At 42.3% G+C, this 25,253-nt stretch overlaps 1 protein-coding gene across 5 annotated transcripts in view; it reads left to right on the forward strand.

Annotated features, from left to right (window-relative positions):
• The window catches only part of Frmpd2 (FERM and PDZ domain containing 2), a 136,814-nt gene that overhangs the window by 91,702 nt on the left and 19,859 nt on the right, over window positions 1-25,253 (forward strand). For all 5 annotated transcript variants that reach the window (XM_048807521.1, XM_048807522.1, XM_048807523.1 and 2 more), the window contains exons 16-24: window positions 5,547-5,757; window positions 11,171-11,271; window positions 12,725-12,817; window positions 13,462-13,569; window positions 13,664-13,780; window positions 16,980-17,167; window positions 19,786-19,884; window positions 22,778-22,871; window positions 23,874-23,959. In XM_048807521.1, the coding sequence (XP_048663478.1) occupies window positions 5,547-5,757; window positions 11,171-11,271; window positions 12,725-12,817; window positions 13,462-13,569; window positions 13,664-13,780; window positions 16,980-17,167; window positions 19,786-19,884; window positions 22,778-22,871; window positions 23,874-23,959 (1,097 nt within the window). The remainder of the gene's footprint in view (window positions 1-5,546; window positions 5,758-11,170; window positions 11,272-12,724; window positions 12,818-13,461; window positions 13,570-13,663; window positions 13,781-16,979; window positions 17,168-19,785; window positions 19,885-22,777; window positions 22,872-23,873; window positions 23,960-25,253) is intronic.

The following is a 25,253-nucleotide window of genomic DNA, read 5'->3' on the forward strand; positions in this document are numbered from 1 at the left end:
AAAAAAAAAGACTTCAATCTCCTCAGTAAGGACAGAAATACAATAAAAATGAAGTATATTTTTTTCTCAGATTGGCAAACACTAAAATAAATAACACTGGGAGGGTAAATTGATACAACTTTCCTAGAGTACAATTGGAAGTATATATCCAAAGACTTTAAAAAAAAAAAACATGTCCTTTTGGCCCCATAATTTTACTTGTAGACAGATATTTATTTTACAGTAATAAATACAGAAAAATGCAAAAGTTGATGTTCATGGGTGTTCACTGGAACATTATTTATAGCAGTGAACATTTGGAAGCAACCTAAATTTCCCAGAATAGAAGACTAGTTAAAAAAAAAATCATAGCACATCTCTATAGTTCAGACAGTTAAAGTATTTTTTTGGAGAAGGATGATTTGTGAGACTGTATATGCTATAGAGCTAAGTGGGTGACAGCAAGATATGGGACTATATCTAGTACCATCCAATGGAAGTTTCTTTGATGATAGAAATATCTGTAGCCTTCAGTATGGGAGTCATCAGTATATGTACCTATTGAGCATTTGAAAGGTGGTAAAAACAAATGAAGGATTAAATCTTTAATTTCAGTTTTAGTGATTTATATTTAAATTTGAATGGCTACATGTGCCCATTTATTAAAAAGCATAGCCATACTCAGGTGGTTAATAATTCCATGTTACAAAACAAGAAAATAGAATATAGAAATGAACACCACCACAATATCACTTGTTATTACCTTTGTGAGTTATGTATGCAAGCATGATTATTTTCTTTATATTTTTCACTATTTGTTAAACTTCCAGCATGAGCATATATTACTGATAAAGTTAAGAAAAAGCCAATTGATTAAAATGTGGTCACACATCATGTAAGATCAGTTAACAATTATTGAGCATGTAGGAAATTCTATGGAGCTGTTTATTACCGTTGTTCCTACTTTTTCCTGACATTATGATAATCCTTACATGCAAGATCTAATTTATGCTCCAATACAGTTTTTTCACACTGTAATTGTCAAACAGCCCTGTGAAGCAGGAACCAACATTATTGGAAGAGGCAAACTGGGGCTGGAGTAGTAAGAACTGTGACGGGTGTTTGTTGGTGGGGCTGAGACTTGAACCTGTGGCTCTTGGGGTCCAGTGCCCATCTACTTCACCTCCTGCAAAGTGGTATTTCATAACTTGCCTGAGTGTAAACTTTAGGGCCAGAGAGACTTGCTTTTGAGTGCTTGCTTTATCACAGTGTCTGTTGATCTCTAAGCATTATTTCTTCTTCTGCTATAAAAGAGAACAATAAAATACAGTGATTCACACTCTACATATTCAGATTGTAGTCTTTGGGCCCTTCAGTATGCACAATACCTTGGAAGTTCACGATGGATGCAGAATCACAGGTCCCACTCCAGGCCTACTAATCAGAATTTGTATTTAAAAAGATCCCAGGTGATTTGAATACACATAAAAGTTAGAAAAACACCGGCTAGGAAAATGGCTGGGTGACTTTGGCCAGCTCACCTCCCCTCTCTGAGCTTTAATGCCCTCATTCAAACATACTGATTGTCTCATAGGCTTGTGCTGTACTCCAGCACGACAGTGTATGTAACATTTCTAGCTTGATGTCTGGAGTGTGAAGTAGGACAGTGTCTCTTGAGTATGAGGATTTGACTCAGTGCTAATGCATGTAAGAGCTGTGACACAAGTTCTAGGGACTGGCCCAGGAGTTAGGTTAATAATGGGAAACAAAATTGCCAAGCTTAGAGATGAAGATGCAAACACAGAAAATAAAGGTAGCATATTATTTGCAGCAGAGTCAAATGAAGATATAAACATTTCATTGGAACTGCAGGCTGTTGGTCCCAGGTTATTTCCAGGGAGCTAGAGATGATATATGCAAATTAATTATATCCGATTTACCTGGTGTTGCTGAGATACCGTGTGTGAAACACCATCAATATTGCTTTTATTGCTTGATTTCAGTGACCATAAAATATTTATAAAGACTTCATGAGCTTACTTGTGAAATTAGTCCTTCTAGGCCTATTTTGCTCATAATAAACTGTTTTCTCAAACTGCAAATTCTACCACCTTAAGAGTTTTCAGAAATCTAACGCACATTTACACTAAAAGGATTCATTTTGACAATTCTCCTTGCCTTTTAAAAACTTCATTTGAGAAACTCTCCGTGGACACCATTTTCAGTGATTGCATGCAGCAAAGAGCTGGTCATCTCCATCTGTCCTCAAACTCTGCATCTCCAGCTGATCTCTTCCTCCTGTGTAACTCCAGGAGTTCTGCCATGACCTTTGCCTTGTTCAAAGGGGACCACCCATTCACCCAGCAGGAACTGGGAGTCTCGACCTGGACCTTCTCTTCCTGCCCCACATGCCACCAAATGCTCTCAGATGAGCTTCCTGCTGAGATTTATATCCCCTGCCACTGTCCAAAGTCATTTTCAAAGTGATCATTCCAAATGACCCATCCAATCATGTTCTTCCATGCTGAAAACTGTCAATGACACTCTGCTGTCTGTTTGTACCTAACCTCCTTAGGATGACCTGTTGGATTCTTCCAACTCTTGCCCCAACCCTGACTTATTTCCTGTCTGGTTACCTGCCCTCTCCTCTCTGGCTATGCTGCCTACTTCCTTGCTGGCTGTGGAACACACCAGCGTATCTCGGGTTCCAGGGTCTTGGTGCCAGTGGCCTCTACCATTGATGCTGTTCCTAACCTCTTTGTGGCTCATACCACCAAAATAAGCCTGATATTCCATGAACATATTGAAGGACAGCCTCCCCCTCGAACAGACTTTCCTTTTTTGGCTGCCCCCAGTCGACTCCTTCTCAGGTGGAGTGGAGTAGACTGCTCCTTCTTTGTGCAGATCTCTTTGTTTTTTTTCACTCTTATTTGTGCATGTATGCCTCTAATCTGTGGTAGACTGGGAATTCCTTGAAGGCAGGGACAGTATCCTGCAGTCTTTCTAGCTCTGTTATGGAACAGAGAGGTATGTCAAAATGGCAAGTGGTTAATACATGTTTGAATGGATGGATGAATGGAAATACTATTTGTATGGAAATACTGTTCCTTAATCATCTCCCTCTTTTCATGCTTAGTTTGCGTTTCATTTTTCAATACTACTAATAATATTGTGATAAACATCATTGGAGAAAATTCTTTTCTTGATTTTCTTATTTCTCAAAAATGTATTTGAGTACAAGAGCCAGGGCATTTTAAAAACCATGGCTGTTTTCCTGAGTGTTTTGCCGTCTTGTCATCCTGCCTGTTTCATTGCATTCTTGCTGGAATAGTTGTCATCATGTTTATTTTTGTTCATTTGACAGGTAAAAACGATTTTTCACTGTTGCTTTATTTTGTATTTCTTTTATTGTTGAGAAGCTGAACACTTACCAAATGTTTCTTCTGTGAATTGTCTCAACAAGCATATTACTTTATAGTTATTTTTGGTTCCCTGGGGAGAAATAATCACTGAGCTTTTACAAATGGGTATTTCAGGACAAGTAAGTATTTCAGCACTGCAGAGTGGCCCCATGGCCTTTCTAATGGGTGGTCCAGTGCTTCAGGATACTCCTGGTCCTTCCAGGAAACTGTGGCTGAAAGACTGCAAATTTGCAGTGGGCTTCTTGGGATCTCATCCCAGTTTCCTTTTCTTTGTGGGTATCTCCTGTGTGCTTGGAACTCCAGCCAACTTGGGCTTCAGTCCTTGATGTCCAGACAGATTCGATATTTGTCAGATATTTCCCAGATGCCACAGTTATGCTGTGAGTCACCCATGACCAGGGAACAGAAGCTGTTCATTCTCCTCAGTGTGCCAGTGGCTTTGGGACATTATTGGCAATCTTTCCTTCTGTTCCTGAAAGATCGTCAACCCTTGGATCTCTGACCTGCTGACACATCCCTCCTGCACTGTAGTCTACCCAGTCGAACCTCATGAGGCCAAGGCCTAAGGATGAGGCCAGCACTCAGCACCAGTCATCAGGCCCACAGCCTCGGTCTGAGTCTGTGAAGCTGAATATCTTGCATCTGTGATGTCATTTCCTGACCTCACTGTGGGCCCTTCATCTGTTCACTGAGCTCCCTCCTCAGCCTCCTGACTCCCCCTCCAGCTTCTGGAAGGGAGCACAGCTCTTCCTGAATCCCAGGCACTTGGGACTCTCACCTCTCTGCTCCGCTTCTATGAGTTTCTTCCCTAAGGGACAGCTCCTTTCTGTAGCCCCCATCCCTCCACAGTCTTGCTTGAAACCAGCCAAACCTCTATGAGCTGAGGCCCTGAATCTAGTGTCTCTTCCTAAAGTATCCTAGAATATTAAGGGGGTGTTAATATCTACGAGAATTAAGTCCAATGTCACTGTCCCTTCTGGCCCTGGTGATCAGAAGGCTGCGCAAGCCTCAGGTGAATCTCTTGTGCTGCTGTTTTGGTCTTTGTGTCAGGTTCTCCCATACTCCAGTGTGGAAACATACATTCAAAGACACCTCCCACACACATTCACTACACACACACACACACACACACACACACACACAGACACCCCCATATATACGCTGGCCATTCACTCACATACATAGATACCACAAACACACATTTATCATACACACATATACTGGCACCACACAGCACACTTACCATATGCACACATACTTAGACATACACACATACAAGAAAAAGTGGTGCCCATAACAAAGCAATGTGTGCACTGGCCTTCCTTCCAGGTTTTAGCAGGGAGCAGATAGTCTGGAGATGGTCATCATTTTTCTTTCTCAAAATACAAATTCACTTTGGGTAAAGCCTCATTAACTTAAGAGACTATTGATCAAATCCCCATTTTTTTTTTTTTGTGAACAATATAAATAGTGAAATCTCTTACACCTGGGACTTGACCAGAGTCACCTATTAATCCTTTCTGCACAAAGGAAGGAAGGGAAGCAACAAATCTAGGAGTCCAACGCATTGGTGCTATATTGGTGTTATTTATATTCCAGGAAACAGGATCTTACATGAACTATTATTACCAGGGAAAACTAAGCTGTGTTGAGATTAAAGATTGTGTGCCACAGGGCAAAGCCTAATTTTGGGAGCTTGGATGATACAAAGTCCCATTTGTTATGAGAACGACTGTGAGGACAGATCTGCAAAGGCGGAAAGCAGAACTGGGTGCTAGAAGCTAATTTTATCTAAGGCCCTGCTGGAGCCTGACATTCCCAGAAATGCTTTGGGTGAGCACCCATAAGAACAGGCTCTTGGGCTCCCAGTTCTATCAGATACCAGGGAGGGAGCCTCTGGTTTTTTCTTTCTTAGGTTTCTAAAATGTCCTTCATTAGCAAGTGCTAATTAGGAAGACTTGCAGTCCCAAGCCTAATCACAAGAATTCCCTGAGTTAGCATGAGGCAAAAAAGCAGGCCTCTCAGTGCAGAAAAAGAACTGGGAGAGAAGAGCCTGAGCCTGGGAGTGTTTTGCCACTCCAAGAGCAATGGGACCAGTATCATGTTGAGTGTAAAGTATATTTATCTTTTTCTCCTCCAATTCAGATCGGGATAAGTTTGTGCAAATGGCAAATTCAAGCCCTGCCCAGCAGGCCCAGTCCAAGCCCCTTACATGGATTCAGAGATTGTCATGCTCAGAAAATCAGTTGTTCATACCGAGGTTGCAGGACGCCATAGGCGGCCTGCTGAGTGCGTCACTGGAGAACTTCAACTTGGAAACCAATAAGGAGACTGGCACAGAAGGAATCAGAGACAGGTGGGTTTCCTCTGTCCTCTGAGCCCAAACTACCGGGTATTGGTGTGCTGGAGCCATCTATACCTAAAGCCAGTTGTTTAAAGGATGATAGATGCCTAAGGAAAAGTATATATTCACTGTCAATTAATTCCTTGGCTTAGTTGTGGGGTTATGCTTTTCTTATGGCTTGGTCTAAGCTAAATACTGTAGGGCAAAATTTTACTCCCCTACCATGATGCTCATACCTTTTGGTAGAGAAAGAGGACAGAATTAAAAAAAAAATACAGTAATTTTGGCCTTATCATAAGCTAGGTAGTGTTCTAGGTACTTGTACATATCAACTAATTTAACCTGTAGAACCATGTGGAATATTTTTATCATCCTTCTCATTTACAGGAGGGGAAACAGAGGGGCTAGAACTCAAACAAATACCGCTGGACCCAGAGACTATATTTCTGATTTTGACACTATTCTACCTTCCCCGTTGATGACATTTAAATTTTTATGTGAAAACAGTGAGCTGATGCATGTAACTTTCCATTATAAAACAATGATCCATACATTTAAAAATAGCCTAGAACTTGGATGACACTTACATTGCAAGTTATATAAATAGCCCAGATTCCCCAGGCAGCACACGACTAACGAGGATTGCTGTAGGAGCTGTTTTGGGGGATGAGTTATACATCTGCTTCAGCATGAGTGTATGGATGATTCATTTGAACTGAAATTCATGTATATATGTATACATCTTGAAGTAATTCTTAGAAAATTATTGCCCAAATTCTATAGATGCAAATGTGCACTGCAAACATAATCAATAACGGGGAAGCAAAACTGTTCTGTGTATCTATTGCTGTGCAACAAACCACCCCAAAATGCAGTGGTATAAAACAATCACCATTTTGTTATCCCATTTCATAATTTTCTAGGTTAGAAAATCAGGCAGAGCTGTGTTGGGGAAATTCTTCTGCTTCTTGTGGTATTGACCAGGATCATGACTGGACTGGTCTGGGGGGGTCCAAGATGCATGCAAGGAAATGCATGTGCACAGCCCTTGGTGTGAGTGGCTGGGGCTGGGTTACGTTGCTAACTGGGTCCCTCTCCCTTCTTATGCAATCTCAAGCCCTCTCCATATGGTGTCTCCAGCAAGATTGTACATGGTAGCTCAGGGCTTCAAGAGCCCAGGGAGAGATTGCCATTCTTTATAAACTCTAGCCTCGAGTTAACATGGCATCTTTTCCACCATATTCTTGGTTAAATTAGTCCTAGGTCAGCACAGAGTTGAAGAGAACAAAAATAAACTCTACCTCTTGATGTGACCATCAAAGGGTTTGGGGCCATTTTTTTTTTCATCTGTCACTCAGACTAATGGCATTTTATAGCATTTTATTCTTTAAAAGGTAGAAGCAGCCACGATTGGCTTAAGACCACTGTTAGTTTTCTGTCACTGCAACAAAATCCCTGAGACAATCAGCTTTAAAAGAAGAAAGTTTATTTTGACTCACAGTAAGTTTCAGTCCATGATTAGTTGGCCTCATTGTCTTCAGGCCTGTGGCAAGGGAGCACATCATGGTAGGACTACATGGTAGAGGAATCTACTCTCCTCATGGTGGCTCAGAAGGAAAGAGGAAGTTGAAAGAGCTGAAGTCTCTATATTTCCCTTTAAGGTACAATGATCTAAGGATCTTCCACCAGGCTCTACCTCTTAAATGTTTCCCTACTTCCTAATAGTGCCATGGGTAACACCTTTAATATGTGGAACTTTGGAAAGTGCTTTTCCCAACCTAGCAGCCACATTGAACAATTTATTAACAGCAAAGTAAGCTTCCTGGGGATGATGGTGCTTCCAGTGACCTGTCAATCATCCCTCATGGTAGGGGTTTTGCAGCATCGTATGGCAGTTGGCTTTTCCAATAGGAAGCTGTATTGGAGTCCTCAGTAAACTCTAGATACTGCTGTAAAGTATGTTTGTGTCTCTCAGTTTACTAATGCAAAAATTTTACCACTCTTAATAGCTCTCTAGTAACCTGTAGGGAAAAAAAGGAAACCAAAGACTTGTTTTAAGTCCTAGGCCATCTGGAAGATCCAAAAGAAGCACAACCTAAGACCATGACTTGGTGCAGGTGGGTTTTTAAAGATGTGAGGCCAGGTGTGAGCAGAAGCATGAGCTAGGGAAGGAAGAAAAGCCTGTACAGGATGGGGTCATCAAAGTAACGTTGAGGGCAACCAAGGCTCAGTTCCTCAGCAAAGTGTACTGAAGATCTCCCTTAATTGCCAAAAAACAGAAGGGTGGATGCCTGTGTGCCTGCCCCCATTCCTCTCTGGTTGAAGGTCATCTGTGGGACTTGGCTCCCCCATACTTTTGGGTAAAGAGGGAGTGGGAGGATGAAGAGAAAGCTCCCAAGATGTGTAAGAAGTTCAAGGGCAGAAAGAGAACTGCATCTCAGGTGGGATTTTGTCAGCACGAACTGAGCCTGACCACTCATGGGCCTTCCATCACAGCTATGGTCAAAGTCTGAGGTGGGCCAAGAGTGTGACTGTGGCCATGGGTCACTGTCAATCTTGGTGACTGGAGGAGATGCTTAGTATTTCTGCTTACTGCAAAGATGACTCAGCTGGAGGTTCCCTTCAGACCACACTGTGGATCCATCCCAGCCTTAAGAGAGTTGGTTACCAATGCCTATCCAGCTGTCTAGTTCTCTGTGATCCTGAGAAAGTTATTTAACATGCTGTGCCATTCATCCAGTGGTATGAACAGTAAAGCCATGCCCACAGGGTGGCTGCAGGAATTAAACTGTTATAAATGTTGAACACGGGCTGAGTCCACAGTGAGGGTCCCAATGCTGGTACCCTTTCCATGGTCTCTATGGGACATGCTAGAAGCACATGAGGACAGAATGGATTAAACATTCAAGGCAGGCATAGGTAGCATTGTGGCTCCCTTGCAGGTGAGGACTGGGGAGGTTTGCATGGGAGAGGTGACATTAAGTCTTGTTTGACGAGTAGAATTTGGGCTGGGTGAGAGAGAAGGGAGAAACACCGTGGGTAAATATTCATTCATTTTGGTTGGAAAATTATATAAACACCTACTGTGTGCCAGCCCTGGGCCAGGTGCTGAGCTTTCGGCCACCTACTGCCTGTCACTGCTTCTCCCAAGCCTTTCCCAACTTCCCTTGCATAGGGATGGTACCTGCACTCCACTGGGTCCATTTACGGAAACCCCCCTTTTCCCTTTCACCCCGACATTCACATGCTTTCATCCATCTCCCTGTCAATCACTCAAACTCAAGAAAAGTGACATATCAAGTGCAGTCTCAGCTCTAAGGTCAGAATGTGAAGGCTTTCAGTAAATTTTTTTTTAAAGGTTTACATTAAAAAACCCCCTTTATTTGTGGTAAAAATAGACAAACCATAAAAGATATCATCATAACCACTTTTTAAAGTCACAGTTTGCAATGACATTCAGTTCATTCACATTGCTGTACAATCATCACCACCCATCATCCACCAGATCTTCATCTTCCCAAACTGAAACTCTGTCCTCATCCAACACTGACTCCCCATTCCTTGCTTGCCCAAGTCCGTGGCAACCAGCACTCTGCTTTCTGTCTGATTTTGGCTACTCTAAGCACCTTATAAACCAAACAGGCTCGTATAATATCTGTCCCTTTGTGGCTGTCAGTAAATGACTTTTAAAGTGGAGGGCAGCATGTGTGGCCCAGGTCACGTGAGCTATAAAAACTTGGGGGCACATAAGCCCTTTCTTTTCCTCAAAGGCCATTTCATTTTCATATCCTTATCAGCTGCTCCCAGACGGCTGGGATTTCTCCTTCCTTTGAACAAATGAACACTCTGCTAACACCTCTCCCTGGGGTACTTGGTAGACTTGGAAGTTATCTAGACCCAGAGGTTAGGACATATGTGGTTCACCCTTTCACCCTGCATGCCTTACCAGCCCAGGCATGATCCTCAGTGAGTTCTCAATCAATTTGGGTTGAATTTGCTGCAATGCACAACATAAGAGCAAAGACAAAGAATGAGGCTCATTCCGACCTTACAAAGAGCTGACTGTGCTGCCCTTCCCTCTCTACTACGTTCCTCTCCTCTGTCAATCCTGTTCTTTCTGTGAATACTGCCAACCAAGGCAGCATCCCTTGCTATGGTCCAACTGCCTAAGCTGTGGTGTGGCCTCTCTGGTGTTGGGGACAGTCTGCTCATGTGCTTGTCCATCCTGGAGACCCAATAATAACTTTTTTGCAAGGCCCTAGGCACCCATAGCTTTGTGTCTATTCTTCTTGCTCTCTACTCTGCTTGTCTCTGAATATAGCTTATCTCTTTGGAGAGCTGAACTTGGGGATAGGGCAGGGTCCCCTTGATTCAAGCATGCTCCTAGTGCTTAGAACATGCTTCCCTTACTAGAATTTTGTGTATATTGTCTATTTTTGGTTGTTGTAACAAAATAATGCAAGCTGGGTACCTAATTAAAAACAGAAGTTTAATTAGCTCAGTTTTGAAGGGTGAAAGTTCAAACAGCATGGCACTGGCTCTGGTTAGACCCCCTACTGTCTGCACTATCTCATGGCAGGTGGCATCATGGTGGGAATGCATGTAAGAGGGAGACCTGAGGGTGAGACAAGAACGAGGGGAGGGGCCAGTCTTGCTCTTTTATACCAACCCAGTCTCCAAGAACTATTTAATCTCTTCTGAGGTCAGTGTCTCATTAACTTAAGCAACTCCCATTAGGCTCCACCTCATAAATAATCAACTAACTCCCAGCATCATACTGAAGACCAAGCATCCAGCACATGAACTCCTAGGGCACAAACCACATTTAAACCATTGTACTGCACATTCAGCTAAGGCCACTGAAAACATGCACAAAAGTTTTCTGATCTCAATAAGTGCGATTGGGAGTGGAGCATCCATCTCAAACACCTGTAAAGATCACCAATTTTTTAGTACTCAGGGAGGCACAGCCTATGTGGGGTACTAGAGCATGATTGGCCCCACTAAGAGCCTTCAGCTAAAAAAAAAGCAAACAATAGAACATCAGGACCCATCAAGTGTCATGCCTTATACTACTATATGGTTTTGATGCCATCACAAACCTGGGAAATAGAAGATTATCCCTATTTTATGGTTGAAGAAATGGAGGCCTTTAACAGCTGCATATCCAACCCAAAGGTGGATAGTGGGACGTTCATGTGAGATCTAGGTGACTGCAGTTAACCCTTTGGGACAGAAAGATTCTACCACCATTCTTTTGGTGTAGCCTTGATAATCAGATTTGATAACATTCCTTCCTCTTTGGAGAATGTGTCTGGAACTGCTGGATGGTCAGGCAAAAGTCAGCCTTCTCCAGATCACTGTTCATATTAGAACTGCCTAAGAAGTTGCCTTATCTTACTTACATTGTAACCTTTCTCTGCAGCCCCTGCCCTGGCCAGGAGCAGCTGAATAGCAGCTGTTTGATCCAGAAGTCAATGACCTGTGGCCCACTTTCTGGACTGCCTTTTCAGACTATGAACACAGGTATGGGCCAGGCCATGGTTTTGGTAAAGGAAACCTTAGATACAATGTTTGATTTTTGACCTTCTGCCACCACTGCAGTTTGTTTCCCAAAGTTTGTAACCTTTTTACTTTTAAAATGATTCTAAAATTTTCTTATGGTTGGGAAGAGCTCTCCCAATCAACATTTGGCTTTGGCTGGGTATGTGGATCTGTAATGCATTAGCTGTGGTGAATTGGTTTCCAGCCTTTTGGTTCAGCAGAGGGAATATCTACTATGGAGTGGTATGTTTAGAAAAATGCACCATCCATTTTAGTTATGCTGCTTCTTCAAGGCCCAGCATATCACTCAGTGTTCCCCAGAAAACATGCCCAGGGAAGATAGCAGTTTCCTCCTGGCAAGCCCCCAGTTGAAGGCAAAGACAAAGAGACTTCATAACTAAGGAAAATATCTATATTTGATGAGCACCAAGCCTGAGGGCTGGATCTGGAATACCACCAAGCAACTCTCTAAATTGAGTGTCTGCCAATTTCCATCATGTTTCCAGAGGGAGGAAGAGATGTGAAATGATGACAGTGGTGCGTCACCAGTGGGGAATTTTCCCAAGTGCATTGTGACAAGATTTGGAGAATCGAATCCCAGAACTCTGGGAGCAACTGTAGGGCTGTACTTTGGATTGCCTTTAAGGCCCAAACTGGGAAAGTACTCCAAAGTACCCAGACTGGGCCGATAGCTCCTGTTACCCTCTGACTGTTGGAAGCCTGTGTAAGTCAGCTTTCCATTACTGTAACAAATAACCCAAGATAAATAAACTTAACAAGAAGAAAGTTTATTTGGTTCATGGTTTCAGACGTTTCAGTTCATGGTTGCTTGGCTCTGTTGCTTTGAGCTTGTGGTGGCCCATGGCAAGAAGACAGGGTAGAAAAGGCCTATTCACTTTATGGTGGCTAGGAAGCAAAGAAAGAGAGGGAAGAAGGAGCTAGGGTCCCAAATCCCTTCAAGAGCACACTACCAGTGACCTAACCTCCACCCTCTAGGACCTACCTTTTATAGATTCTCCCGCCTTCCAGTAGCACCACAAGCTAGTGAGCAAGCCTTTAACGCATAAAGTTCCTGGTCCTCTTCCATCTTGTCTCAAGGCCAAAAAACTATCAAAAGTCAGACAGAAAAGAGGCACCACAGCCCAGTCTACCTGGCCTGTGCTCTTACAGCCCAAGTTTGACCCAAATTGACCCAGTGAGGCTCATTGGAAGAAAGTCCTCAGTGATTGGTTCTGAGTTTTGCTAGGAAATTAAATGTGGGCTATCTTTGCTCTCAGTGTGTGTGTGTGTGTGTGTGTGTGTGTGTGTGTGTGTGAGAGAGAGAGAGAGAGAGAGAGAGAGAGAGAGAGAGAGAGAGATTGTTCCCTCCTTTTATATTTGGTTCCAAATAATTTGGGGGTAAAAGCACAATATGGTGTTTTGATTACACTCCTAGGGTTCCAGAATAACAGAAGAAAGAGTGTCAGTGCTGAACCTGGTCGAGAAATCGTGCATGTGACACTGAAGCGTGACCGACATCTTGATTTTGGTAAGAGGGCTCCCTCCAGGTGAGACCCACTCTCTTCTTTCTGGCAGAGAGAGATGTGCGTGTGGTTTTTCCCTTTGGACTTTCTACTCCCTTTTCTTTCCCCTCTTCTCCCAATTTGCCTTTTTGGGGTAGTCTCTTCTGCTTTTCCCTCCCTTGAAGTACCCCTAAGGAACAGTGGGACTTTTGTGTCAAAAATTTCCCTGTAGGCCCTGATACATTTTGGGGATGAGTCTAAGCACAAGGTAGGAAAGTATTTCCCCCTAATACCGTGTAACCACATTTCTCTAGCATAAGTGGATTCTTCGCGATAGGGAGTAATAGCCAGTCTTTCTCTCATCATTGATCACATTTGAAGACCCTTCAGATCATTTAAAAACAAGATACTGAAACAGAGTACTTGACTAAAAATCATCTCTTTCCTATCTCTGATTATCTTCTGGAGTAAAATCCAGCACACATTTTGAGCTGCATTTCTAGCTTTAGTTGTGATTGCTAAAGGGAATAACTCTTCCCTGTGTATTGCACCCAGATCCAAATATTAGTTATGCCACCTGGTAGCTGTGTGAGCTCAAGCAAATAACTTAACCTCTCTGAGCTATGAAGTCATTAAATATCATCTTATTAAATGCTATTTTGGATTATAGGTTTTGTCATTAATGAGGGTGAAGACAGAGGCCAATCTAACCCTGGCATTTTTATATCTTCTATTATTCCCGGAGGACCAGCAGAAAAAGCGAAAACAATTAAACCAGGTACATCTTCTTATTAACTGCCAGAGATGCTGTTTTAAGGAATCACTCTTTCTTATTTCCATGAGGGTTATTGAGTATGTTTTATTTTTTTCAGGAGGGCAGATATTAGCCTTGAATCACATTAGCCTGGAGGGCTTCACATTTAACATGGCTGTTAGAATGATTCAGAATTCTCCTGACAACATAGAATTAGTCATTTCTCAATCAAAAGGTATGTCTTCACCTAATTCCAGAAACTGAAGAGACTTTTATTTTCAGGTGATCACTATTACCATGGGCAACTTGCTAAGTTCTGCATAGGTAGGTATTTTGTATTGGTTTCCTTGTGGAAATGGCTTGCATAGAGGCCATGTAGTGGCACAAATCAATAAGCTCTGCACTTTCAGGGGCAGAGTGGGCTTTGCCATTGCTTATCTTGCTGTAAGGCAGAAACTTGCTCTCTTTATTAGGCCTAGCTGAATACACCCACTGTGTGCTTTTCTGCCCAGTCTCCTTACATGACATGGAGGATATTATTGTTGTCACTCAAGTCCTTGTTGAAAGTGGCTGTTCTACATAGTTTGGGCTTAGCTCTATCAATCACCTGCACAGCTGGGAAGGAGACTGCAACTGATCTGGAAGCTGAATTTGCATAGCAAGCATGCGGTTCTTACTTGTGGGTGTGTGACAGATCAACCCAAAGAGTCAAGTTTTTGTTTTTTAAAGAATTTTTCCATCCTTTAGATAAGAATGAGAGAGCAACTGATTAGATCCAAGAACGATATGATAATATTTATTTGGGGCAGGTTTAGGGGCTGGATGGAGGTAACAGGGAGGCTAACATCCTCCCCATCCTAGTTTCCTAGGACCATGGATGCTTTTCTGGTTGGGTGGTTTTGTAATTACGGACTGTTTGAAACTCAGGCTCATCTTTTGCTTCCTCACGCTCCCAGGGCATGGCACAATTTCCCCCTATGTACAGAAATGATTCATATCACACTGGATAGCATTGTCTAGGCCTAAGTGCAGGCACCTCATTTGCTGGGCCCTTTGAAAACCATGCACACACTCTCACTCTTATACATGTGCCTATCATCGCAGATGGCTTTCCCAGGCATTGCAGCTGCCCAGTCCAGAAGCAATGGGATGTGGCGGGGTGGGGTGTGATGATACTGGTGCCTTGGTGGTGCAGCTTTCACCCTGTGGCTGGAGCTGCCCCAGGGGCTAGCCTCAGCTCATGCACAAGGCTGGTCTTGGGCTCACTGTCTGGTGGTGTACTGATACTTCTTCCTAAGGCAGTTCAGCAAGCCTTAAATTTTCCTCTACGCTCTCTGATGATCCATCACTTTTGTTGTCAAAAAATTTAATGTGGTAGTCAAATCACATTTCAGTGTAGTCCAAAGATGGCCTGTTGTGATAGGGCGGGTGTCAAAAATTGACACCCAAAGTCTGCATCATCTTAGAATTCCAGACATGGGTTTCCCTATTACACAGACTCTCACCTTGGGCCTCAGTCACCTGTTGAGACCGTGGCCTTTTGTCACAGTTGGGGTTCCTTCTACAGCTGGACCATCACTGGAGGAAAAGGTTTCCATAGTGACCCTGGCTGCACCTCCCTGGGCACAGACTTGACTGCCATGAATTTTTATTTAATTAAACATCTGTTGAGGTAGCCAGTTTAAATTGGAGGTCATTGGCCAAATAGATAACATCCCATTATGAGCAGCCATCAGGGTCTACAATAAGTTGAGTTTTAATTATCCACAGAAGGGCTCCTAGCTCATATTTCTATCAGAGAGGACACAAGTTGCACAACTTGGCTTTTAAGCTCAGTCATAAGTCACATTCTCATTTCTCATGGAGGGTGTAGAAGAAAATGAACAGATGGCCACAATATTACCAGAAGGATGCAACAGTGGACTATGAATGAAATGTCCAGGAATATTGCATTTTGGAATGTGTCCTGCCTCGTTACCTACTGAGTACCTTTAGATTTGAATGACTCAAAACCAAATTCATTGGGGCTGAGGGTGTGGCCCAGTGGCCTAGTGCTTGCCTAGCATGTGCAAGGCCCTGGGTTCAACTTCTAGCAACACACAATGATGAACATATTCATTAAATGAAGTTCATTTAATATAGGAGTTTGGGCATTTCCCTGGGTGTTAATGAGTCTGTATCAAACTAGTGAATCTATCCATATATTTATATATTGAGATCTAAAGAAACTTAAACCATTATGCCTTCCTGCATGTTTGTTGAATAGTTAATGTTAACATTAAATACATTAATTGTTTTTATATATATGCTATATATGCATGTATATTAGAGTATATCTATCTATCTATATCTATCTATCTATATCTATCTATCTATCTATATCTATATCTATATATCTATATATCTATATCTATATATCTATCTATATCTATATATCTATGTATCTATATATATATATACAATCTCTTTATATAATTTCTTAACATCAAAACCTTACAACATTATTGGTATTGTCTCCATTTTACTTAATTTGTTTCATTTTACTTTTTTGGTACTGGGGATTAAACCCCAGGGTGCTTAACCATCATCCCCAGCCTTTTAAAAATATTTTTATTTAGAGACAGGGTCTTATTAAGTTGCTTAGTGCCTCACTAAGTTGCTGAAGCTGGCTTTGAACTTGCGATCCTCCTGACTTAGCCTCCAGAGTTGCTGGGGTTATAGGCATGTACCACTGCTCCTGGCTTATCTCCATTTTAGATAAAAGGAAATTGAGGTCCAGAAATGGTAACTGCCTTGTCCAAGGTTTACAATTGATTCTCTGCCTCGTGTTCTTTTCTCTGTTCTGTGCCAGGTCAAGGTTTAGACTTGGGATAAACAGGAATGAGAGTTCTAGTTTTTACCCACAGGAACCCATAGTATGGTTATTACCAAATTCCCCCCCCCCCCAAAATGATGTTTGAATCACATGCTGATCACAGTGGGGTCTTGGGAGAGGCTGAGCAGTTCCACATACCAGTCATGGGATTGGGGAGGAAGCTACTTATTTCTTTTGACTCTGTTTTCTCATGTTTGAACTGGGATATCTTCTCAGTGCCTTGTTGAGAGAATGGAAAGATCTGACTCTTTCCCCTCTCACTCCATTTGGTGACAAGATCTTAACAAAGGCAAGTTGTCATTATTCATTTTCCTTGGACCTATATTTTCATAGTTGGGTTACACAAGTGACCTTTTTATAGGTTTCTGAATCACATACAGAATCTTCCCTTTCTCTGTTCTAAATGCAACATCCTTTATAAAGTGCTAAATTCACATGATTTCTTGCAACTGTTAAAGTTCTTTCTGTCACTGAAGAACAACTGGGTGCCCCATATAGAGATGATGCTGAGATGCCAGCCTTTTCAAGCTGCTGATTTCTTGTTGGCTTGCTTTTATAGGTGTTTGTGGAAATAACCCCTGTGAAGAAAAGAGTAGCACTGGGGTCTTCTCTACCAACATCCTGAGCAACCAGGGAAACCAGGGAAGTCTATCATCACATACACAGGACCAAGACAGAACTATTGGAGAGCTGAAAGTGGCTCAGCTACCGAGCTCAATGCCTCAGCTTTCCTCTCTGCCATTAAAGGTGATCATCCCCTTGCTTCTTTTTCTAGACTTGGAGGAAGAGAATAGCTCATGAGTCCTGTGCTCTCCAAGTACCATGTCAGGTAGTTAGTTGGAGGTTACTTAACCCCTCTGATCCTAAATGCCTGCACTGAATATGTGTTGAAAACTATGCTGAGTTCCTGGAACAGTGTCTGGTGACAGGGTTCATTTTGGACATTAGAGTGTCCCTAATTACTAATTATAATTGCTCATGGTAATAACAACACGAGCAAATTGATTGCTGCCAAGGGAAAAACATGAGTATCTCAATATCTTGGCTTCTAATTGGCTTTCAAGCTGGCAGCAAAGTGACTTTGGTCTTGACCACTATCCCATAAAATAGGTGCTCAGTAAATCTTATTGCATGGAGGAAGATCTTGAAGCCTGGTTTTGTCATATGAGTGACATGTTTCAGCCATCCTCTGGCTGCCTACTTGAACACTGGGTGGGAAAGTCCACCTTGGCCTCTCCAGACCCACCTTTTGCCTTCTGCTCTGGGTCCCTTGCAACTAATGTGAACAGACCATGCCATCTTTCTCTTCTGGTTGGTTCTGCCCAGAAGCAGCCCTGGCAGGATCCTGCAGTTGGGGAACAGGTTAGGACAGGCTTGTTACTCTCCCTGTGCTGACACAGGGTTGCTGTCACTACAACTGATGAGCACAGCTCCTATCAGGCAGTCTGGGCCCCAGAAGGACTCTCTAGGTTCTATTACCCACTTTCCTCTTGCCCAGGCTCAGGGGTGGTAAGAGCCTCCTCTGTTTCTTGTCCCTGGTGCTCAGCTTCTTCTTCTTAGTTTCTTCAAAGGCTGCAAGAACCTTTGAGCAGGTTTGCTTATCACTGCCATCTCTCCAGAAACTTATACAGTACCTGTGTCTTAGTCCATTTCCTGTTGCTTTATCAAAATAGCACAGACTAGGTAAATTATAAACAATACAAGTTTATTTGGTTCATGGTTCTGGAGACTGGAAAGCCCAAGATTGAGGGGCTGCATCTGGTAAGGGTCGTCTTGCTGAGTCACAATATGGGGAAAGGCACCAAATGGTGAGAGAGCAAATATGAACATAAGGAAGAAAGAGTAAGAGAAAAAGGGGGACACATTTTCTCTTTTTATAACTATTCACTCCCACAATAATTTATCCATGAGGATTGTGCCATTATGACCTAATCACCCCTTAAGGTATTACTATATTATAATGGCAATTAAATTTTAAGAGTTTGGGGGCTGGGGTTGAGGCTCAGTGATAGAGCACTTGCCTAGCATGTATGAGGCACTGGGTTCAATTCTCAGCACCACATAAAAATAAATAAATAAAATAAAGGTATTGTGTCCATCTACAAGTAAGAATATATAAAAAAATTTCAGGAGTTTTGGAGAGGACATTTAAACCATAGAATTTTGGGATAAAATAGGTGTTCACTTAATCTTGTTGCATGATTGGATGAATGAACAAGTCTTACAGAGTTATTGTAATATACCAAGCAAAATGCCTCGTATATGGAACAATCATTTTTCTCTTTCTTGAAGCATTCAGCTATTGTCTACTGAGGATCCAACATGGTCACTATTGCTAGGAATGATTAAATGACCTCCTCCTGAGGTCATTGGTATCATATGTGAGGCTTGGCTGGTATCATGAGTGAGGCTTTCAAAAAGTGCCTCGATAGCTTCAGTTCTAGCAGGTATTGCACAGTGAGGGGAAACAGGAAGGAGCTTACATTTACTGAGTCCTTGCCATGTATTGGGCATATTTGTAGTCAGTTACAGGAGGGGATCTCACCCAACAGTTATTTTTTTTAAGCTTATTGTATTTATCCTTTTAAATTAATTAATTAATTTTGTAGTAGAATGCATTTTGACACATTGTACACAAATGGAGCACAACTTCTCATTCCTCTGGCTGTATATGGTGCAGAGTCACTCCAGGGATGTAATCATACATGTATACAGGGTAATCATGTCTGTCTCATTCTACTCTGTTTCCCATCCCCACAGCCCCACCCCTCTCCTCACTCCCTTCTACACAAAGGAAAGTTCCTTCATTCTTCCCTATCTCTCCACCTCGCTATGGATCAGCATTTGCTTATCAGAGAAAACATTCGGCTTTTGGTTTTTGGGGATTGGCTTATTTCACTTAGCATGATATTCTCTAGTTCCATCCATTTATCTGCAAATGCCATAATTTTATTCTTATGTATGGTTGAGAGAATTCCATTGTGTATATGTACCACATTTTCTTTATCCATTCATCTGTTGAAGGGCATCTAGGTTGTTTCCATAGTTTAGCTATTATAATTGAGCTGCTAGAAACATTGATGTGGCTGTGCCACTGTAGTATGCTGATTTTAAGTCCTTTGTCACCCACCAGTTCTATGGAATAGGAAATGGAAACTGGAGAATCTGGGAGACTTGGCTAAAGTCACATGGGGAGGAACTGACAATGCTGTAGATGAGTCCCTGTTTCCAGGCTGGAAGCTCATGCTCTTTCTGGATATAATACTGCCTATTCCTGGCAACTGGTGATAGATAAGAGGAACCTTCTGCATGGACACAGCAGGTGCCTCATGCCTTGTTTTCTTCTGTTTCTTTGTTTGGGACAGGGCTCTTCTTGTCCTCCATCACCTTCAGAAACCAATACTGATAGAATCTACTTTGTGGAGCTGGTTAAAGAAGATGGAACACTTGGATTCAGCGTGACTGTAAGAGATGTTAGGAGGGTTTACAGTACAGTTAAAAAGGGCTCCCTATGGAGCCTTGGTGGGGCTTGGTTCATCTATTTCCCATGTGCCAATGGTGAGTGATACAGGCCAATGGTGAGTGGTGAAATCCACGGGCATCCTGAGCAGGATCACAGTGGAGCCTTGATCTCCATCCTCCAAGGGCCAGACTGACATTTTGCATTTGACTTCTGAGCTCTAGCAGAACCTTATAGGAGATGACTCATAATCTTGATCACCCAAGGGGCTGGGAATGGTGCACACAAAGGTGACAAAAACTCACAGGTCAGGGATTGGAAGGTACTGCTATTGTTACTGAGCACTGAAAATAACTCATTACCTGTAAACCTTGGAATGGGTCTGGATTTGAGCAATAATGCCATTGTTGATTTTAATTGTTGACTGAATATGGAATGGTATTTTCCAGCAGGTAAAGAAATGTCATGTTCCAAAAGAAACCAAAAGACAGGTGAATAGAGTAGGCATTCTTTGCTTTCCTACATGGTAATTCTGAACACCCAAGATCCCTGGATTTCTGAACCATCACCCTGCAATAAACTTGACAGTAGATAATTTTAAGGAAACAAGTAAAACATCAAGAAATAAGGCTCATGAATTCATAGGGAGTGAGCAAGCTGCTACCAAGTATGGTCAATTTATTCTTGGCTTGGGGTAGTACTTTTATCAGACACCAAACATAGCTATTTCACATCTGAAAAACTTGCTAAATTTTAGATTATTCATTTACACACACACACACACACACACACACACACAAACACACACACACGTCGATACTAAGAAGAGGTTGGTGATTTCTTTTGGCTGATGAAGTAAGTTTGATTTTCTTTGGAGAAGCTTAATTGCAAAAATAATTATTGAAATGTCTCATTCAAATCTGAAGAGCTATTAAACAAATGAAAAACAGTCAAATCCATGAGAAGTCACAGGAATATAAATTAAATTAAAATGAAACTTTACAACTTTCAACTTGTCTAAATATAGCTGATGGGATGTAGAAAAAGGGGACTGTCTTACAAAGCTGGTAGAATATGGATAATTACATGCACATTCACATTGGGATGCAATCTGGCAGCATCTCTGTAATGGAAAATGCACATATCCTTGAGCCCATAGAAATAGAAATCAGAATTCCACTAAGTAAGACCGTATACATGAAGATGTTGAATACAGTATTGCTTACGCTGACAAAATCTCTGGGGAAAAATGACTAGAGATCAATTGAGGAAAGGCTGCCTGTGCTTAAAATAAATGAATCAGTGCTAGCTCCAGCTACATGGGAAGACTTCCGTAAGGTCCCTATTCAGCAAGAAGTCAAGATGTAGAGAACTGTTCATATGAGCTCCCTTTTTGTGTAATATGTAACCTAGGTGAGTGTATATTTGTCTGTGTTTATTAGTAAGAAACAAAGGCCACCAAATAGTAGTCTGAAATGAAGCAGAAGTTACTGTTTAACTTGGAAGAGAGAATTTCATCACCCTCATGCAATTTCAATAAGTCTTTCTAAAGAGGAACTGACGGGGCTAGATAGAGGACAAAAAAGGCAGAAGTCCACCAAGCGAGGTGAGACTGTGAGAGAGTGTGTCTGTGGCTGGCTCATGAGGTGGGTTGGGAGCCCCTTCATTTCTACATTTAAAAAATTGGTTCTTTTTAGTTATATATGACAGTAGAGTCTACTACTACTACTTTGACATATTTATAGAAACATGGAGTACATCTTATTCTAATTAAGATCCCACTCAGCTCCTTCTTGTTGGTTGGTTGCCTTAAGGTTTTGCATGAGCAATGTTGGAGTCTTGACTTAATTGAATTAAATTCCACCAGGTCTTAGAGTTGGGCAGCTTTCTGTTACTATAGTAAATACCTGATATAATCAGCTAATAAAAAGAAATGGTTTGTTTTAGATCACAGTTTTAAAGATTTCAATCCATGACTGAATTGGCCCTTTTCTTTTGGGCTAGCACACAGTGGAGCAAAACCTCTCAACTCATGGCTGGGAAGTGAAAGAGAGAAGAAAACAGTAGAATTTTACAATCCCCTCTGAGGACATACTCACCCAAACCTAAAGACCTCTAATTAGGCCCAACTTTCAAAGTTTCCACCATTTTCCAGTAGTGGCACACTGGGTGACAATTCAGTCCAAGCAGGGTCGTTTAGCTGACAGGCTCGGATGTCCATCTTGAAGCTTAGTCAGGTTTTTCTTTAATCCTTTCTATATGAACACACAAAAAAGTACAGAAGGATATATAGAAATATTCCCAGTTATTGCCAGCTATTAGTTTTATGTAGTGGGGTTGTGAGGCATTAAAAAACTAAGAAAATGTACAATCTCATTGATAAAAATTCTGTCTCATATGTCTGCAAGCATTAAGTAAATCAGAAGGGAAAGACAGAGTTAGATCTTGATAATTTGACCTATAGAATGCTCATAATTTATTGTTAAAAAATAAGTTACAGAATATGGTGTAGTTTCATTCTATATTTATATCTACAAATACACAACCACACAGGATGTTCCAGGCATAAATCTTCAGGCAAATCCACCTATGTTGGTTATTACCTGAAGAGATACTGTGTATCTACATGACTAGTTGTGAAACACCTCCCATGTGTGGATGCTGGGCTGGGCTGAGGTTGGCTTCCTCACTCTGCTCATATTGTTATATTCCAGGCAAACACCTGACCTTATTGCTCAGTGGAGAATATAGGCTACATGGGTGAATACAGAAGAGAACATTGAAAGGAGATGAGGCAATGATAGATGGTGGGGCACCAAGGGGCTTCCTTCATTAGGGAGATAGGGGAGGACCCCCAAGAGGGGCAGATAGGTGATGAGTTCTTCCTTGTTTTTCAGGGTGGTATTAACACAAGTGTGCTCTATGGAGGAATCTACGTGAAATCCATTATTCCTGGAGGCCCAGCTGCCAAGGAAGGACAGATCCTTCAGGGTGAGGGATGGAGTCATGCTGGGAGCTCTGTGGTCTGGGCCAGGGAGGGTCAGCCTCAGGCCTCACCCCACTCCTGCTCTGGAAATTCCTGCAGACCATTGTCTCTCTAGGGTTCAATTTTGTCACCTGCAAAGGAGAGGATTTCACTTTCCTTACCCCATGTGATAGGCTAGCAGGGGGTGGGGGGGTTAATGTTTGTAGTGACACATTGGGAAGCATGATATGAAATAAGAGATTTAAAAGACTCATTGCTGGCCTTCACGGGAGAGAGTACCGCTTCTCTGGGAGTCATTGCTGACTCCACTTTAGTACGGGAAAACAGTGAATATTCTCTCCTGGTCTGCAGGAATTTCCAGAGTAGGAGTCATGTGAAGACATGTGAAGACAGAGTGGGCATTTGCATCCCTCCTAAGACACTTTAATATTTGGGGGGACTTAGTGAGTCTTCTCTCTGCCCTGCCTCAGGTCTCATTGCTCTGAAGGAAGGCAGTTGTTTTTATTATTTTTCCAAACTGCCAGAGTTGAGATAAAAAGGCATTTAAGATCTTACTTATCTCCATTTCCCCTTGAATTTCACTGTCTCCAACATTGACCATGTCTCCCTGACTTTTCTGAAAACTAAAAAAAAAAAAAAAAAAAAAAAAAAAAAAAGTTTCTGGGGATATAAATATTATCCCTGAGCAACTTTAAAATACTTTCAAAAATGGTTTCACAGGAAAACAGGAGAAAGGTTAAGGTTGAACAGAGCTGGCTTAAACATCCTGTGAGCCAATAATAGAAAGGCTTTCATATCATTGATCTGTTACAGCCCTCAGAAGGAGGGGTGAGGTATTCAGAGAGGCAGCTGATTCTCAGGCCGAGGCAGAATTCATGCTGACTCCATGGCAGCTCTGTGCTGTCCCACTTCTTGAAGCTGCATAGAGGATTCAGGGCAGGGGCCTTGCGGAAGGGTCCTTTCTGCATCCCCAGAGGTCCAGGACATGACATGTGTCCTTTTCCCAGGTGACCGACTCCTGCAGGTGGATGGAGTAAGTCTGTGTGGCCTCACCCACAAGCAGGCTGTACAATATCTCAAGGGTCCTGGGCAGGTGAGTGTACCCTTGCCAGGGGTTTTCCTTTACTTCCGGAGCTTTTCTGGTCAACATGAGAAGCTGCAGTTTCTTCTGGATGTGAGAGAGGCAGCCAGGGGGTTAGCAAGAGACTTTTTTCCTTTTACTTCTTTCTCTTATCACTTTTCGCTGAGGATGTTGAAACTCAGGAGATAGCAGACAGATGTTTCCAAGCAGAAAAACTCATCCACTGTAAATAGCTTGAAGAGATTATGGTTCCTTGTCTAGATTTAGAAATCAGATGGTGAACAGAGTCAATGGGGTGAAGCAGTTTCTCCAGCCTGGCTCTGGCTCAGTCCTCCATGCCTGCTCCAACCCTGTTGACCAGTGAGTGCATCCACCTACTCTCAGGCCTCCTCTCTTCCCTGCCTTTGCCCATGATGATCCTAGCCTCCTGGTTTATGCCCTTCCCCATCACCCTGTTTGTACCCACTAGGACCTGGGCTAGGCTGTCCTGGGATTCTTGTCTCCACAATACTATCGAAATTCAGGATGCCAAGAGTAGGAGGTGTTCATCTGTATACTCCTTACTCCTGTTGTTCCCAGGCAGTGTATCCATGTTCCCATGCTATGATTTGTCCTGTGATGAGTCTTTAATTGCTATCCTGTCCTGAGCCATAGAGCTGGCATCACCCTTTTTTGGTAACGGAGGAGTCAACAGAGACAGAAAGGATTCCTGGGAGCCTTTGCAGAAAGCTCATAGGTGGAGCTTTGCTTTCTTTTAGCTTCCTTTCCCAAACCAGTCATCTGGTTCATGGTCAAATTTACTTGTCTTGGTGACTTTGGCTGACATATCTTGAAAACAGTTATCATTTATTAGCAACCTGTGTTCTTTAGACTTTTGCTAATGAACATGGTTAGAGAGGGCACTTGGCTGACTTGCTGGCAACAAGATAACAGGTAACAAAGGTATATAGTGCTGTGGGGGAAAAGGATGGGAAATCAAACCAGAAAGAAAGGGGGAGGGAATATTGGCATAGGCCCAGATGCCATATGATGTGTTTGGATTTTAGGTCATGAGAGACACTGGAGACATTTTTTTGTGAGTGGGGGTACTCAGATTGAACTCAGGGGCACTCAACCACTGAGCCACATCCCCAGCCCTTTTTTGTATTTTATTTAGAGACAGAGTCTCACTGAGTTGCTTAGCACCTTGCTATTGCTAAGGCTGTCTTTGAACTTGCAATCCTCCTGTCTCAGCCTCCAGAGCTGCTCCAGGAGTGTGCCACCGTACTTGGCTTGTAGACTTTTATTCTAGAGTGTTCCATGTTCA

Source organism: Marmota marmota, unplaced genomic scaffold, assembly GCF_001458135.2.
Source record: "Marmota marmota marmota unplaced genomic scaffold, marMar, whole genome shotgun sequence".
In the NCBI taxonomy this organism is placed as follows: Eukaryota; Metazoa; Chordata; class Mammalia; order Rodentia; family Sciuridae; genus Marmota; species Marmota marmota.